This window comes from Boleophthalmus pectinirostris, unplaced genomic scaffold (assembly GCF_026225935.1).
Source record: "Boleophthalmus pectinirostris isolate CB_2022bp ecotype Guang Dong unplaced genomic scaffold, ASM2622593v1 HiC_scaffold_7, whole genome shotgun sequence".
NCBI classification, from domain to species: Eukaryota; Metazoa; Chordata; class Actinopteri; order Gobiiformes; family Gobiidae; genus Boleophthalmus; species Boleophthalmus pectinirostris.
In genome coordinates this window covers 6,855,918-6,871,347 of record NW_026571473.1, presented here as the reverse complement: position 1 = coordinate 6,871,347, position 15,430 = coordinate 6,855,918, and the positions used below count along the sequence as shown (strand labels likewise).

At 40.2% G+C, this 15,430-nt stretch overlaps 1 protein-coding gene across 1 annotated transcript in view; it reads left to right on the top strand.

Annotated features, from left to right (window-relative positions):
• ano8b (anoctamin 8b) overlaps positions 1–15,430 on the top strand; it is a 123,939-nt gene that overhangs the window by 89,906 nt on the left and 18,603 nt on the right. Inside the window, 9 exon segments of the mRNA XM_020933377.2 lie at positions 5,383–5,521; positions 5,601–5,697; positions 7,558–7,674; positions 8,253–8,380; positions 8,777–8,938; positions 9,609–9,761; positions 10,464–10,590; positions 11,456–11,511; positions 11,738–11,812. Of these exon segments, the coding sequence (XP_020789036.2) occupies positions 5,383–5,521; positions 5,601–5,697; positions 7,558–7,674; positions 8,253–8,380; positions 8,777–8,938; positions 9,609–9,761; positions 10,464–10,590; positions 11,456–11,511; positions 11,738–11,812 (1,054 nt within the window).

Genomic DNA, 15,430 nt, shown 5'->3' with positions numbered 1-15,430 from the left:
CTCTCGGTTTATTCAGGTTTAGGGTTGTTTTTTTCCTGATTAAGTCTGAGTTTAGTACTGGTTTATTTCTGGTTTAGTCCTGTTTCAGTCCTGGTTTAGTCCTGGTGTACTCTTGGTTTAGTCCTGAGGTTAGTCCTCGTTTAGTCCTGGTTTAGTCCCAATTTAGTCCCGGGTTAGTGCTGGTGTAGTCCTGATTTAATCCAGTTTTAGTCTTGGTTTTATCCTGCTTTAGCCCTGGTTCAGTCCCGGTTCAATCCCAGTTTAGACCTGGTTTAACTCTGATTTAATCCTAATTTAGTCTGGGTTTAGTGCTGGTTTAGTCCTAATTCAGTCCTGGTTTAGTCCTGTTGTAGACCAGGTTTAGTTCTGGTTTAGTCCTGTTGTAGTCCTGGTTTAGTCCTGGTTTAGTCCTGTTGTAGTCCTGTTGTAGTCCTGGTTTAGTCCTGGTTTAGTCCTGTTGTAGTCCTGGTTTAGTCCTAATTCAGTCCTGATAACAAGAGCAGTTTGTCATGGTTCAACGCCAGTCCTTGTTTAGTCCTGGTTTAGTCCTGGTTTAGTCCTAATTCAGTCCTGGTGTAGTCCTGGTGTAGTCCTGGTTTAGTCCTAGTTTAATCCTGGTTTAGTCCTGGTTTAGTCCTGGTGTAGTCCTGGTGTAGTCCTGGTTTAGTCCTGGTGTTAGTCCTGGTTTAGTCCTGGTTTAGTCCTGGTGTAGTCCTGGTTTAGTCCTGGTTTAGTCCTGGTGTAGTCCTGGTGTAGTCCTGGTGTAGTCCTGGTGTAGTCCTGGTTTAGTCCTGGTTTAGTCCTGGTTTAGTCCTGTTGTAGTCCTGTTTTTAGTCCTGTTGTAGTCCTGGTTTAGTCCTGTTGTAGTCCTGTTGTAGTCCTGGTTTAGTCCTGGTTTAGTCCTGTTGTAGTCCTGTTGTAGTCCTGGTTTAGTCCTAATTCAGTCCTGATAACAAGAGCAGTTTGTCATGGTTCAACGCCAGTCCTTGTTTAGTCCTGGTTTAGTCCTTATTCAGTCCTGGTGTAGTCCCTGGTGTAGTCCTGGTTTAGTCCTAGTTTAATCCTGGTTTAGTGCTGGTTTAGTGCTGGTTTAAGTCCTGGTTTAGTCCTGGTTTAGTCCTGGTTTAGTCCTGGTGTAGTCCTGGTGTAGTCCTGGTTTAGTCCTGGTGTAGTCCTGGTGTAGTCCTGGTTTAGTCCTGGTGTAGTCCTGATGTAGTCCTGGTGTAGTCCTGGTGTAGTCCTGGTTTAGTCCTGGTGTAGTCCTGGTGTAGTCCTGGTGTAGTCCTGGTGTAAGTCCTGGTGTAGTCCTGGTGTAGTCCTGGTTTAGTCCTGGTGTAGTCCTGGTTTTGTCCTGGTTTTGTCCTGGTGTCCTGGTGTAGTCCCTGGTGTAGTCCTGGTTTAGTCCTGGTTTAGTCCTCTGGTGTAGTCCTGGTGTAGTCCTGGTTTAGTCCTGGTTTAGTCCTGGTTTAGTCCTGGTGTAGTCCTGGTGTAGTCCTGGTTTAGTCCTGGTTAAGTCCTGGTTAAGTCCTGGTGTAGTCCTGGTGTAGTCCTGGTTAAGTCCTGGTGTAGTCCTGGTGTAGTCCTGGTGTAGTCCTGGTTTAGTCCTGGTTTAGTCCTGGTTTAGTCCTGGTGTAGTCCTGGTGTCCTGGTTAGTCCTGGTTTTAGTCCTGGTGTAGTCCTCCTGGTTTAGTCCTGTCCTGGTTTAGTCCTGGTGTAGTCCTGGTCCTGGTGTAGTCCTGGTTTAGTCCTGGTGTAGTCCTGGTTTAGTCCTGGTGTAGTCCTGGTTTAGTCCTGGTGTAGTCCTGGTTAGTCCTGGTGTCCTGGTGTAGTCCTGGTGTAGTCCTGGTGTAGTCCTGGTGTAGTCCTGGTGTAGTCCTGGTTTAGTCCTGGTGTAGTCCTGGTTTAGTCCTGGTGTAGTCCTGGTGTAGTCCTGGTTTAGTCCTGGTTTAGTCCTGGTGTAGTCCTGGTGTAGTCCTGGTTTCCTGGTTAGTCCTGGTGTTAGTCCTGGTGTAGTAGTCCTGGTTTAGTCCTGGTAGTAGTTCCTGGTGTAAGTCCTGGTTTAGTCCTGGTTAAGTCCTGGTGTAGTCCTGGTTTTGTCCTGGTGTAGTCCTGGTTTAGTCCTGGTGTAGTCCTGGTGTAGTCCTGGTTTTGTCCTGGTGTAGTCCTGGTTTAGTCCTGGTTTAGTCCTGGTGTAGTCCTGGTGTAGTCCTGGTTTAGTCCTGGTTTAGTCCTGGTTTAGTCCTGGTGTAGTCCTGGTCTCTAAAATTGAAAATCTTATTTATACGTCAAACTATAGCTATGAATAAAGAGGCGGCCATTACGCAGAATCTCTCTCTGGCTTTCTCCCCCTCTCTGTCTTCCCTCTGTCTCTCTCTCCATCTCTCTCCTCTCTTTCTCTCTCTCTCTCCCTCTTCTCTCTCATTCCTCAATCATAAAAATCACGTGACTAAACCCTTTAAGTAACATGTAAGGCCTCACCTGCAGTCACCAGCCCCCTCTCTTTCTTCTCTTTCTTCTCTCTCTTTCTTCTCTCCTCCCTCTGTTTCTCTCTTTCTCGTGTGAGAGTCGTGTCCGTGTAGAGGAGCACCGGGAGCAGAGGTGCCGGGGTCATTATTGCAATTTGAACATGGAGCCTCTGGAGCAAATCTGTGGGGAAAACGATGATGAAAAGTGATATTGAATGAGGCGTACGATGATGAAGAATACAGGGAAGGAGCAAGGCATGATGGGAAATGAGCTGCGCAGAGGCCACCCAGGTCCAGGTGTAAAAAGGTGACGGTGACCTTAAGATAACAAGAGCAGTTTGTCATGGTTCAACGCCAGTCCTGGTTTAGTCCTGGTTTAGTCCTTTTTTTAGTCTTATTTTAGTCCTGGTCTAGTCCTGGTTCAATTCTTGGTTTAACCCTATTTTAGTCCTTTGCTTAGTCCTTGTTTAGTTTTTCTTTAGTCCTGTTTAGTCCTGTTTTTGTCCCTCTTTAGTCTGTGGTTTAGTCCTGTTTTAGTCCTGGTCTAGTCCTGGTTTAGTCCTGGTTCAGTCCTGGTCTAGTCCTGGTTTAGTCCTGGTTCAGTCCTGGTCGAGTCCTGTTTTAGTCCTGGTCTAGTCCTGTTTTAGTCCTGGTCTAGTCCTGTTTTAGTCCTGGTTTACTCCTGTTTTAGTCCTGGTTTATTCCTATTTTAGTCCTAGTCTAGTCCTGGTCTAGTCCTGTTTTAGTCCTAGTCTAGTCTTGTTTTAGTCCTGGTCTAGTCCTGTTTGAGGCCTGGTTTAGTCCTGGTTTAGTCCTGTTTTAGTCCTGGTCTAGTCCTGTTTTAGTCCTAGTTTACTCCTGTTTTAGTCCTAGTCTAGTCCTATTTTAGTCCTGTTTTAGTCCTAGTCTAGTCCTGGTCTAGTCCTGTTTGAGGCCTGGTTTAGCCCTGTTTTAGTCCTGGTTTACTCCTGTTCTAGTCCTAGTCTTGTCCTGTTTTAGTCCTGGTTTAGTCCTGGTTTAGTCCTGTTTTAGTCCTGTTTTAGTCCTTGTTTAGTCCTGTTTTAGTCCTGGTTTAGTCCTGTTTTAGTCCTATTTTAGACCTGTTTTAGTCCTGTTTTAGTCCTTGTTTAGTCCTCGTTTAGTCCTCCTTGAGTCCTCCTTTAGTTCTGTTTTAATCCTGGTTTAATCCTGGTTTAGTCCTCCTTTAGTCCTCGTTTAGTCCTGTTTTAGTCCTCGTTTAGTCCTGTTTTAGTCCTCGTTTAGTCCTGTTTTAGTCCTCCTTTAGTCCTCGTTTAGTCCTGGTGACAGTGAAGTTGAGGTGTAAAATAGTTGCGGGTGACTCGAGGATAACAAGAGCCGTTTGTCACGGTTCAGCGCGTCGCCCTCCTGTGGTCAATTAGCGTAGTGCTGCTGACGGGCCTCTCATTTACACCTCTCATGTGAGCAGCTACAGTGGCCCTGCAGGGACATGTTTCAAAGTAAACAAAGCCCATTATTTTAGATCAACAGCGAACTCTTCATTTAGAAAAGGTGCAAGTCCAAACTGTTCTAGTGTTTTGTCTGGACAGCTGCACAAACACAGAGTCATGAATCATCACTATAGAAAATAAATCAATTTTTGGCAACAGTATTTGAACATGCATTAGTGCTGTCACAATATTAAAAATCCAGACTTGAATTCAATATTAAAGAGTAGATTTTTATACACAAATGTTAAGTTTAGTTCTTTTTTAGCTCTTAAAAACAAACAAAACAAAAAAAACACAAAATGATAGTATTTGTTTCTTGTATGTGGTCTTACACTCAAGATTAAACTCAAGATCAAACTATTGATAAATGTTTTTTGTTTCTTTTTTAGTATGAGTACTTGCTTAGATTAGTATATAGTTTTGATACTAGTTCCTCTTTTAGTAAACTTTATTTTCATTTACCGTATTTTTCAGACCATAAATCGCTCCGGAGTGTAAGTCGCACCTGCCAAAAAATGCGTAATGAAGAAAAAGACATACATAAGTCACACTTTTTGGGGGAAATATATTTTATAAAATCAGAGACCAGGAACCAACATTTCATCTTGAAAGTCAAGTTTTAGTAATAACAATAGAACAGAGAACAACTGTTAACGTTACATATGAACAGTTCTTCAGAAAACTATAGCATAAACAACAGAACAGAACAAGTTTACTAAACTCTCCATCTCACTCCAAATCACTAAATCCATTCAATTCTTCATCCTCGGTGCAACTCTGTGACCTCTGGAGGTAAATGGAGCACCGCTTCCTCTTCTGCATAGCTGGCATCAGACTCAGCATCAGTTCCAGTTAGAATTATTCCGGTCTTTCTAAATCTCGAATGGATGGTTTTAGTTGTCTTTATGTTTGTTTAAACTTAAATTTTTCAGTGGTAGAGAAGTAATGGTGCGATCAACAAACTTGATACAGACAGGACAGAGGCTCTTTCTGTAGGAGACATGTGCAGTAGAGTGAAGTGACAGAGGTACAGGAGGAACAGGAGCAGCAGATACTCACACACAAAATTTTAATATATAAGTCGCACTGGAATATAAATCGCAGGACCAAACAAGCCATGAAAAAAAGTGCAACTTATAGTTCAAAAAATACAGTATATTGAATTTTTTAGCTGTGCCTTAGTATGTTTCCTGTGTATGAATTAAGTTTTAATGCGAATTGTTTTTGTTTTTTTTAAGAATAAAAAAATGTAAGCATAACTTAAAGATGCTCTATGTAACTTTTCTGGCAGCAGGTCCCCCACCTACCTGTCTCCAGGGAGATGTTATTGCTTTGCCTGGAATGTTCCTGACATTATTATCCATAGAGATGATCAGTACAGCAGATCTGTGAGCGCTTTGTCTATGTGAAGGACACAGTTTCATTATTCCTTCATTGTTGTTTTTCAGTTTGTTGCGAGGGGCAGAGGAGATGGGTCTGAGGAAGTCTGTGAAGCCGGAGTTTGGAGGAGGAACCAGGAGCTTCTCATGTGAGGAAGACTACATCTACGAGAACATCGAGAGTGAGCTCTGCTTCTTCACCTCACAGGTAAAAACATGCAGCCATAGAAAGTATACACAGAAATAAAGAAGGGAATTAGACCAACTGTCCTGGTCCTGTTCTGCAGGAGAGACAGAGCATCATCAAGTTCTGGTTGGACAATCTACGTGCCAAAAACGGGGAAGCGCTTCACAACATCAGCTTCCTGGAGGGACAACCAATCAGTAAGCAGCAGCATTTGTACATTTTGTAAGGATGTTTGTTTGTGTTAAAGTGCCAAAGAGGACCACAGGAGCTCCCAGTCCTGTCTTCAAGTCCGAGCAGCAAAGTATTGTGTTGTATTCTGTGTGTAACATACTGGTATTTGCCTGTCATAGCTTTAGCATGAGCACATCGGGATAAAAGTGTGAGATCAGCCCTATGTTCCCTTATTTCTAAGATTTTTCACAAAATTAAACTCTAAGTCAAGTCATATTTATTTTATACCGCATTTAAAGGAATGATTGAGAGTCGTTTCAACCTCTGGGTTTTTGCACCATGACCTCTATTACATCTGTAGTCAACTGCTGCTGGAGAATATGTCGGGTGTAATTGACGACCACATTGGGAGAAATGGGGATAAATTCTGATGCAAACTGATGATAAAGGAAATGTGGGGACATAGGGCCTAATTTTGGATAGAAAAAAAATGAAATGAGGGAACATAAGGCTGAAAGAACATAGGCACGCTCCCAAAAGTATAAAGCATATTACTAAATGGACATTGGACATACAAACAATTGAATGTACTTTCTATGTATCGCGCAGGTAACTTTGACTCAAATGCAACACAAAGCATACAGGCAAACAAAGTCTTAGTACAATAACAGAAAGTGTCCTTTAACAGGTAATGTTTAATATGACAATCAGACTGAAAAAACAAAACAAAACAAAGGAATATATGATTTTATATGTAAACTAAAATAGCCTCCAAAACTGGGAACTGCTCAAAGTAGAAAATAGGCTGGGAATAAACTCAGAAACAGGTGCAACAAACAGAGAATAATACAGAGAAAAGAAGTTGAGTTGCAGAAGAACAACAGAGATTAGATTCAGAGTTTACAGATACAGAGCTTGAGTGTGTGTCTTCACAGGTCAACAATCTTGCAAAGACTGAATGAACAGGAGAAGTACCGTATTTTCCGGGCTATTTGACGTGCTCTTAAGCCTGCGACCGCATCAAAAAACGACTGCGTGCCCCACAATCCAGAGCGCCCTATACACGAATCCGTGTCCCAGCACGACTTCAGTAAACTTACAAAGCCGCACCACCCGCAGCGCACGCAAACACACACGGAGCAGACAGTGACCACACAGCGAAACACACCCGCAGACACACTCATCACTCCACGCTGACGAGGAACGGAACGGAGGAACGAACCGAAAAGGCGAGCGCAATGTGCCACTTCTAGACACAACTGAACAACTGAGTCACTGCGAACACGCCGACAATCCAGCGGTCCCAGACAGCACCCTCCCTACACGCCACAACTGAACAAAGCCCAGAGTCACCGTGAACGCCACAAACAAAAAAAAACACTGACCCATCCCACTGTTGTGTTTCCTTTAAAGTCCGGTGCGGTTTATTTGTGAAAAAAGTTTGAAAATAGACCATTCTATGACAGTGCGCCTTATAATCCAGAGCGTCTAAGAGCCCAGAAAATACGGTATATGTAGACGACCCTGGGATGATTAGGAAATGAGAGGCAACTGTAGGAAAAAGAGGGAGGTAGTGAAAAGGAAGAACAGATGGGGAAACGCAGCTGGACTGGGGAAAACATGTAAAACAAAAGGCAGAACTGTGACACTGTGTATTATTAGGTGGGCATGTGCTTCTGCCTGAGCCTTTTCAGTCACTGTCACACACACGATGTTTTGAAAATGTGAAAGTTAAACATTGTATGACTGAAATAAACTGAATTAAACTTTCTGTGTACCAACCTTCAGGATTTTTGTCAATATCACTAATATAATATGAGTGCTCCTTCTAAATGTATCTTTACGTGAGTCTATTCTTCACTGACTCTTTGTGTGCTCTTGTCCAGTCCCAGAGCTGAGGGCCCGAGGGGTGATACAGCAGGTTTTCCCCCTTCACGAGCAGAGAATCCTGAGTCAGCTCATGAAGTCCTGGGTCCAGGCCGTGTGTGAGAAACAGCCTCTAGGTAACAAGAACTGAAAACCAGAACTGCACAACTTTTTCCAATATCTTTGTTTGCAAAAACAAAAATAACACTGAACCTCCCTGACATTTAATAGACCAGTGAGTTTAAATGGGAATAGAAAAACAAGTGAATTTGTGACCTTTACCACAGTTTTCTTTTCAATTTTTACAATCTTGCTAGAGGGAAGTTTTTTTTAAATAATATTATTGTTTTGAGAAAATCCAGACATTTTCTAGTAATATTTTTTGTGAGCTGACCCAGTGTGTGTGTGTGTGTCCAGGTGTCTTTCTCTGTTATTTCGTCCTCATTGCATCAGATGTGTCTTTTTAAACAGACTATTGAATTTGAACAGAAATAGAGAAGCATAGGTATTAAAGTGAAAAAGACTTCTTTTCTACGTCTTTTCAACGTTCTTAGAATTTGTGGGCCTTGTAAAAGATGTTATTATATTGATTTAGATAAATATCTGTTATTGCTCACAACAGCAAGAGAAAATGTAATATAAAACTTGGTATGGACAAAAATTATAGGTCGATATGTGAAATCTCAAGCTATAACACTATAATTTACTTTTGCAGATGACATTTGTGATTACTTTGGGGTGAAGATTGCCATGTACTTCGCCTGGTTGGGTTTCTACACCACCTCCATGTTGTACCCGGCCGTCATTGGGTTTGTTCTGTGGATGCTCACAGAGTCAGACCAGGTGAGCCTCTAACTAACATTATTTTGTTTCCTATAATGATTTTAAAGGGTCTATATTATAGAATAGAGCCTTGCTAATGCCAACATTTTGAATAAAGGAAACTTCATCTAATACATTTTCACGGATGAACTGACATCAGATCTAAATTGTGAAGGTTCAAGTCCAAAATAAGCTACAGTCATACCCTGGTAAAAAGCTCCAACAATTGGATTTTGCATAATAGCTCCACCCCTTTAAATGTTCATCAGCATGCATTCTCAAGACGAAGAAAAGTAAATAATTTATTGTTTTCTAACCTATCCAAAACATCAACATAAATAAGCAATAAACAGACAGACAGCCAACACTGAAGTTTACTTTTAAAAAGACTCCTGTAATGTTTGTGTTGTGTTTCAGACGAGCAGGGACATCTGCTGTGTGGTGTTCGCCTTGTTTAACGTGGTGTGGGCGACGCTCTTTCTGGAGCGGTGGAAGAGGAGAGGGGCGGAGCTAGCGTATAAATGGGGGACTCTGGACACGCCCCCTGAGTCCCTAGAGGAGCCACGCCCACAGTTCAGGGTGAGCGGCCCAGTGTCCTTTACGCACCGCGAGTCCCACAGCTGCACAAAGTGTCCTTGTATAAAACATGAGGGAGACTGTGTCACCACGTCTCAGTAATCCCAGAATCAAAGTGACAAAGAGTGGGAAAGATGGAAGGAAAAGAAAAAGTGAAATCAATGCAAAATTAAACTTGACAAACAGTGCTTGGTGAATGATCATTAAAATAACATTTGCATTTGATTTAGGATCATTTCAAGGTGAAAGTGCAGAGACCATCTTCTCGTACTTGTACTTTTGAATTAAAATTGTTAGGAAGTGATATTTAACATTCCTTCCTAAATATTTTATCACAATCACCTATTTGTGTCCCTGATGACAACTATGTTAATAGAAATTGATACACAATAAGAAAAATATTTAACATGATGTTTTCTGGTTCTCAGGTCAGTTAGTGTTGGCTCTTCACTTTGTATTACCAGATCCTACCACAAAAAACAAAACAGTTTTTAATGAACCCAGAGGGCTCTTTCTGATAGGATAGTACTGATGAAAATGACAGCAAATCCCATTATAGGTTCAGTTGTAATTGCAAGTGTTTTTTAATGTTTTAAACCAGTGGGTTTGTTACAGTTATTACTTAAAAATAACAGATGTGTATGTGTACCGTATGTGTGTGTGTTGTATTCAGGGCGTGAAGCGCTGCAGCCCCATCACAGGCTGTGAGGAGTTTTATTATCCGGCCTGGAGGAGGCGCCTGTTCCGCTGGCTCGTGAGTCTCCCCATCTGCCTCCTCTGCCTCTGCTTCGTCTTCCTCGTGATGCTCATCTGCTTTGAACTGCAGGTCAGAAATACTCTGTGTGTGTCTGTGTCTGTGTCTGTGTGTGAGTGTGTGAGAGCTGCAGGTCAGAGCTCCTCCTGTGTGCGTGTGTGTGCATGTGTGTGTGTGAATGAAAGCGAGAGCTGCAGGTCAGATCTGTGTTCGAGAGCGAGTCTCATCTCTCAGTCTGACACAGACTTGGACGAGTTGTGCCTGTGAAGTGTGTGTGTGAGTTTTTTGACCTTGGGTCCATCTGTGAGTGTGAGATAAAGGCTCAAATATGTTGTGCCTTTTTCTCAAACTGTATTTTGTTAGATCAGTATTTGGAGGTAGTTCTTGGAATACAGTTATACCACTGTTTAAATGATGGTTTATAATCTTGGTATCTGAACTTTTTTTTTTCAACACCTGCGCAGCATTCTTTTCTGAGCCACAATAGATGGATATACTGTATTTTTGTTTTGCAGATTCAGTAAACAATAAGCATTCAAGCCAATTAAATGTTCAGATCCGTTTTATTTTCTGGTTTGGGCTCAAAATGAGTGCTTAGTCAGTACAGTGTTGGTACTCACAGTTTAGCTTCATCTTAATCTTAATATCAATGTGACCTTTATTTCTGCCAGTGTTACTTTAAAACTTGCATTTTGTCTAAGATTTTTGCCACCTATTTTGATTCCAGATAGTAAATTATAGGAACTGTCTCACATTTTGCTCTGGCCTCTGCAGGAGTTTGTGATGGGGATCAAAGAAATGCCTCGGCTCGCACGTTTTATCCCCAAAATCATGCTCGCTATCACTGTGACCGCGTGTGACGAGGTGTACAGGAAAATCGCCTGCTGGCTCAATGACATGGGTAAGACACACTCCTCTGCACCACTGACCTACAATAAACATCACAGGAGTTATCTTAGTTCCAACAGGCTCCCATAAAATCAAAAGGCCGCCACGCTCCAAATAGGAAGTGAGCATGGGGGCACTCCCGGCTCCATCGACTCTGGCTTTAATTGACTTTACAATGAAAAATTGCCACTCGTCTCTCTGTAACTGCTGCAGTGAGCCTTGTCATTTTGGTCTTTAAAATGTTCGTATTAACCTGCTCTACATGATCCTGGTGTTTTTATTTCACTATTTTGCCTGTAAATAAATTCCTATTCCTAATATGGAACTCGCTCCAAATTCTCCCTGTAACTGCTAGCCCCGTGAGCTTCATTTGACTGGAGCCAACGCCCTTAGCTTATAGTCTATGGTTCAAGATCTAGAATTTGATGATGATTTTGATGATAGTTTCAGATGGAAAGCAGGAATCTATATAACTCCACTTAACTGTTTTTGAAAGAAATATCCAAATTGAAAATCTGCAAATGCTCAACCTCATCAATATTTGTTGGAGATTGGCTGCACAGACTATTCATGTGTCATATTAACTCGATAACAATTTCATCTTCGGGGCTTTTTGGAGCTATTTTGAAAAAAAACCCAGCACTTTTGTTTATTTATATTTACAGAGAAGACTTGAACTTTGTGCCAGTTTCTGTTTCATGTTGTAATTACAGACATATGAACCATAAACAAGTCTAAACATCTTTAATCTCACAGTTAAACAGCAAATTCCACCATTCAAACATCCAGCTCCATTTTAAGGCAATTTAAAAGGTTGGGTTGTGCTTTGTTTTCAAGTGGTGTCTGTTCGTAATGGTGTATTTAATTTGTCTCCACAGAAAACTATAGACTCCAGAGTGCCTATGAGAAAAATCTCATCATCAAAATGGTTCTTGTGAGTATAACATTAAAATATAACATTACAATATAACATTACAGTATAACATTACAATATAATATTAAAATAACATTAAACTATAACATTACAATATAACATTACATTATAGCAGTAAAATACAACATTAAAATATAACATTACAGTATAACATTACAAAATAGTGAAGAGTTTAAAATGAAAGTTGTATTCAATATTTATTTGTGTGTTGTTTTTTTTCTTGCAGTTTCAGTTTGTAAATTCCTATCTCAGCCTTTTTTACATTGGATTCTACCTCAAAGACATGGAGCGTCTCAAAGAGGTAAATCATTTTTGTATCGACCCATCGATTTTATTTTGACATTATCTGTGGATTTCAGAGTTATGGAAACTTAGCACTGTTGCCATAGCAATTAATAAATAATTCAAAGCAAAATAGTTGTCAATATGGCAGATGGAGATTTTGCTGGTCTTTTTGCTATTGCAAGACTAAAGGTGTACTGTGTAACTTTTTTGTTTTGTTTACCATGTTTAGCTTTGCCTAGAACGTTCATTAGTGTAGTATTTAACTTAATTATCTTTTTATTTTATTTATTCAATTACAGTCATTTGTATTCTGTGGTTTGGTTTTGGTCATAGTTTAGTCCTGATGTAGACTTGGGCCCCGTCCACACTAGTATGTAATCGAGTCGTTTTCGTTGTGGATGCAATGTTCATTTACACTAATCTGATTGAAAACGGCTCCACAGATGGAACGATCTGGTGCCGCTAGCTCCCACAAATTCATTTGAGTATGGATCTGATCCGGCACTGTGTGGACGCCTGAAATTGCTGATACGCTGATGTAGGTTTATGCACCGCAAAGTCATTCACTGTCAAAACGCTAAGAGGCTAGAATATATGTCCATTCATATATACGTCTATGCTGTCTATGTGTATGATCTGCAGACGTATAATCTTTGAAAAGTTTAACATGAACCATCTCCAACGCAATAGAAGCACAGAACAGACTCACCATCAGCAGAACACCCCTCTGTCACAGAAAGAACACTCGAGTCGTGTCCTTTAGTCCAACAGAAGCTGAACCTCAACAGCACAAAATAGCAAGCTGTTTTTTGAGCACTTAGTTTATGCAAATTAGCCATGCGGTTTTAAGTATCATTTCTGTAAAACATAAATAAATATGCTCAAACATAAATAAATATGCTCATTCATTTCAGTGTAAACATAGTCTTGGTTTGGTTCTGTTCTAGTCCTGGTTTAGTTCCAGGCTTAGTCCCAATGTGGATGGTCCCTTTTTTTCTTACTGGGAATGTTTTCTATAGATTTTCCGCTATAGTATACTTCATAGTAAAGACTATATTGCTTGAGAATAAAATTTGTGGTCACATTTTATTTAGAAAGTAGTTCTGTTTTTCAAGATTTTAACAGTTCGCAGTGGTCCAAAGTTATTCCTCACTTATCTTATGCATTCAGAGCATCCAAATCAGTCACCGTGACAAGTTTATAAGCATTTTTCACAATTTTCATAGACCAAAGTGCAACAGCTAGCATGCTAACGGTGCACTTTTTGATAATCAGTCAACACAGCTCTTTATAATGAGTTGCAGACAGCGCACAGTGGACTTATTTTGACCTCCAGACCTGCTTATACAATATATTTGTACTGAGCCAAATTTAACTTCATCCAACTTAACTCAGGATCTTGAGTTTTGTCCCACTGGGGCTGCTGTACTTTGACTTTTAACACTTCAGAGAGTTCATTTTTTCTCTCTGGGACGTGTGCAGTTTTCAGACCCGCGGGCTGTTTGGCTTTGAGCTCTTGGTGTTGTAGTTTTATGTCTATTAAAATGTTCCAGGTAGTCAGGATAATGAGGCTATATCAGATTATTGAGTTCATGTCACTTCACATTATTGCAAGTTTAAAAATGAAGTGGAGGACAGGTCAGATATCTATGGTGGAATCTGCTGTTTAATTGTCAGATTGTAGATGTTTTGACCTGGTTTATGATTCATATCTCTGTAATTACTGGGCCTGTCCATGTGAATCAAAACTTGCACTAACTTCGACATCTTCCCTGTCAGTTAAATTAAAAAAAGGGTAACACTTTATTTTAGGGTACACGTATTAACATCTAACTACCTGCTAATTAGCATAGTTGTAGATGGTTAATTTGTCATTAATTAGTATTTATTCAGCCCTTATTAATGTCTAATTCCTCATAAGCTTCATAACACTTTCCTATTAATACACTCCTTATTACTGTTTATTAGTTTGATACTAGACCATCTATGTCCACGAATTGTTTTGTACAAATACCTAGTCATACATGAACTATTAATATGCATGTCACAATATGAACTGAAATGTGTGAAGAAGAGTCCACTTTAGAATAGGGACTGTATTTCATTTTAATTTGTGTCAAACTCGTCATTTATTAACTAAGGACAAAACATCACTTTAGAATGGGGAATTTATTTAGAGCTTAATGACTTTTTCTTTCATGGTTAGTTGGACTCTATTAACACCTAATAGAGAGTGTTTTATTACATGAGAGTAAGCAAAATGTATTAAGTGCAAATGAGTAAAAACTATATTTCTTGTGCTACTCATCCTTAACAACAAGCTTATTACCAAAAACCTATTAGAATCATAATTCATGGACAAAAATTGCTTAATTTCATAACAATAAGCAGTAATAAGGAGTGTATTAATAGGAAAGTGTTTGTAAATGTCTCACTAATAGCAGAATAAGCTTATGAGGAATTAGACATTAATAAAGACTATTGTGACCACCGGTATGACTCTGAAAATTAGGACACTTAGGCCCAAAAGTGAGGACACTACCGGAACCCGGGGGGAGGGGTGGGGGGCAACCACAGAGCACAACAAAAAACTGCTCTATACAACCACTTTTCACTATTATCATTATTATTATGATCATATTATTGTTTATTATATTATATTAGTATTATGATTATAATGATCACACTTATTATGATTCTTCATCAGTTTCAAGACAAGCAGGATGATGATGTATGGCACACACAGGCCACATGATGAAGACAACATTTTAGAGCAATGTGTTTATTTGAGGAACATACTTGCATCGCTACAGGTTTTTCTGTCATACAGAATATAGACCACAAAATGTAAATGTTGTTTTGGTTGCTGATGGGGCAAAAAAAGATGTTGAAGACAGTACAGTACAGTACAGCACTGCTAGTATTTTCCATCTATTGTTCTGTGTCTGCGTGTCGCTCTAACACACCTTTACCTCGGCTACTCACATCAATGTCAGTACGGCAGAGCTTACACAAGGCATAGTGTTCTCCTTTAGTGCTCTGGCTGCAAAACGATACTCTGAGCACCAAGCGTGTTTGAAGGACGTCTTCCTTTTAGGCATTTGCTTTTGTTCAACAGCAAACAGTTTCAAACATTGCTATCACAGCATTGCAGGTGCAATATGGGCGGGAATTTGTGGTGATCCGCGCAACGGTGACATCTGAGTGTCCAAAATAAGGATAAAATGTCAAAACTGAGGACGCATAACAGAGGTCTGGACAGAAGGCTCTAAAACACGACTGTCTGGCCAAAATACGGCCAAATTGTCACCCTAATAAGGACTGAATAAATGCTAATTAACGATAAATTAACCATTTACAACTATGCTAATCAGTGGGTAGTTTGATGTTAATAAGTGTACCCTAAAATAAAGTGTTACCAAAAAAAGTGAAATTATTTATTCACAATATCCCCAGAAAGTGGTGCTTTATTCAGTTCTGAAGTTGCCCATTGAAATGAATTTGAACCGTAAAGGTGCACTGCGTAACATTTTGTGTGGAGAGTCTGTCTCTGTGGAAATGTTCCTGCTTTCTCTAGAATGTTCCACAGTATATCACAAGGGAGCAAAGCAGGTTACAGCACTACGCTACATAA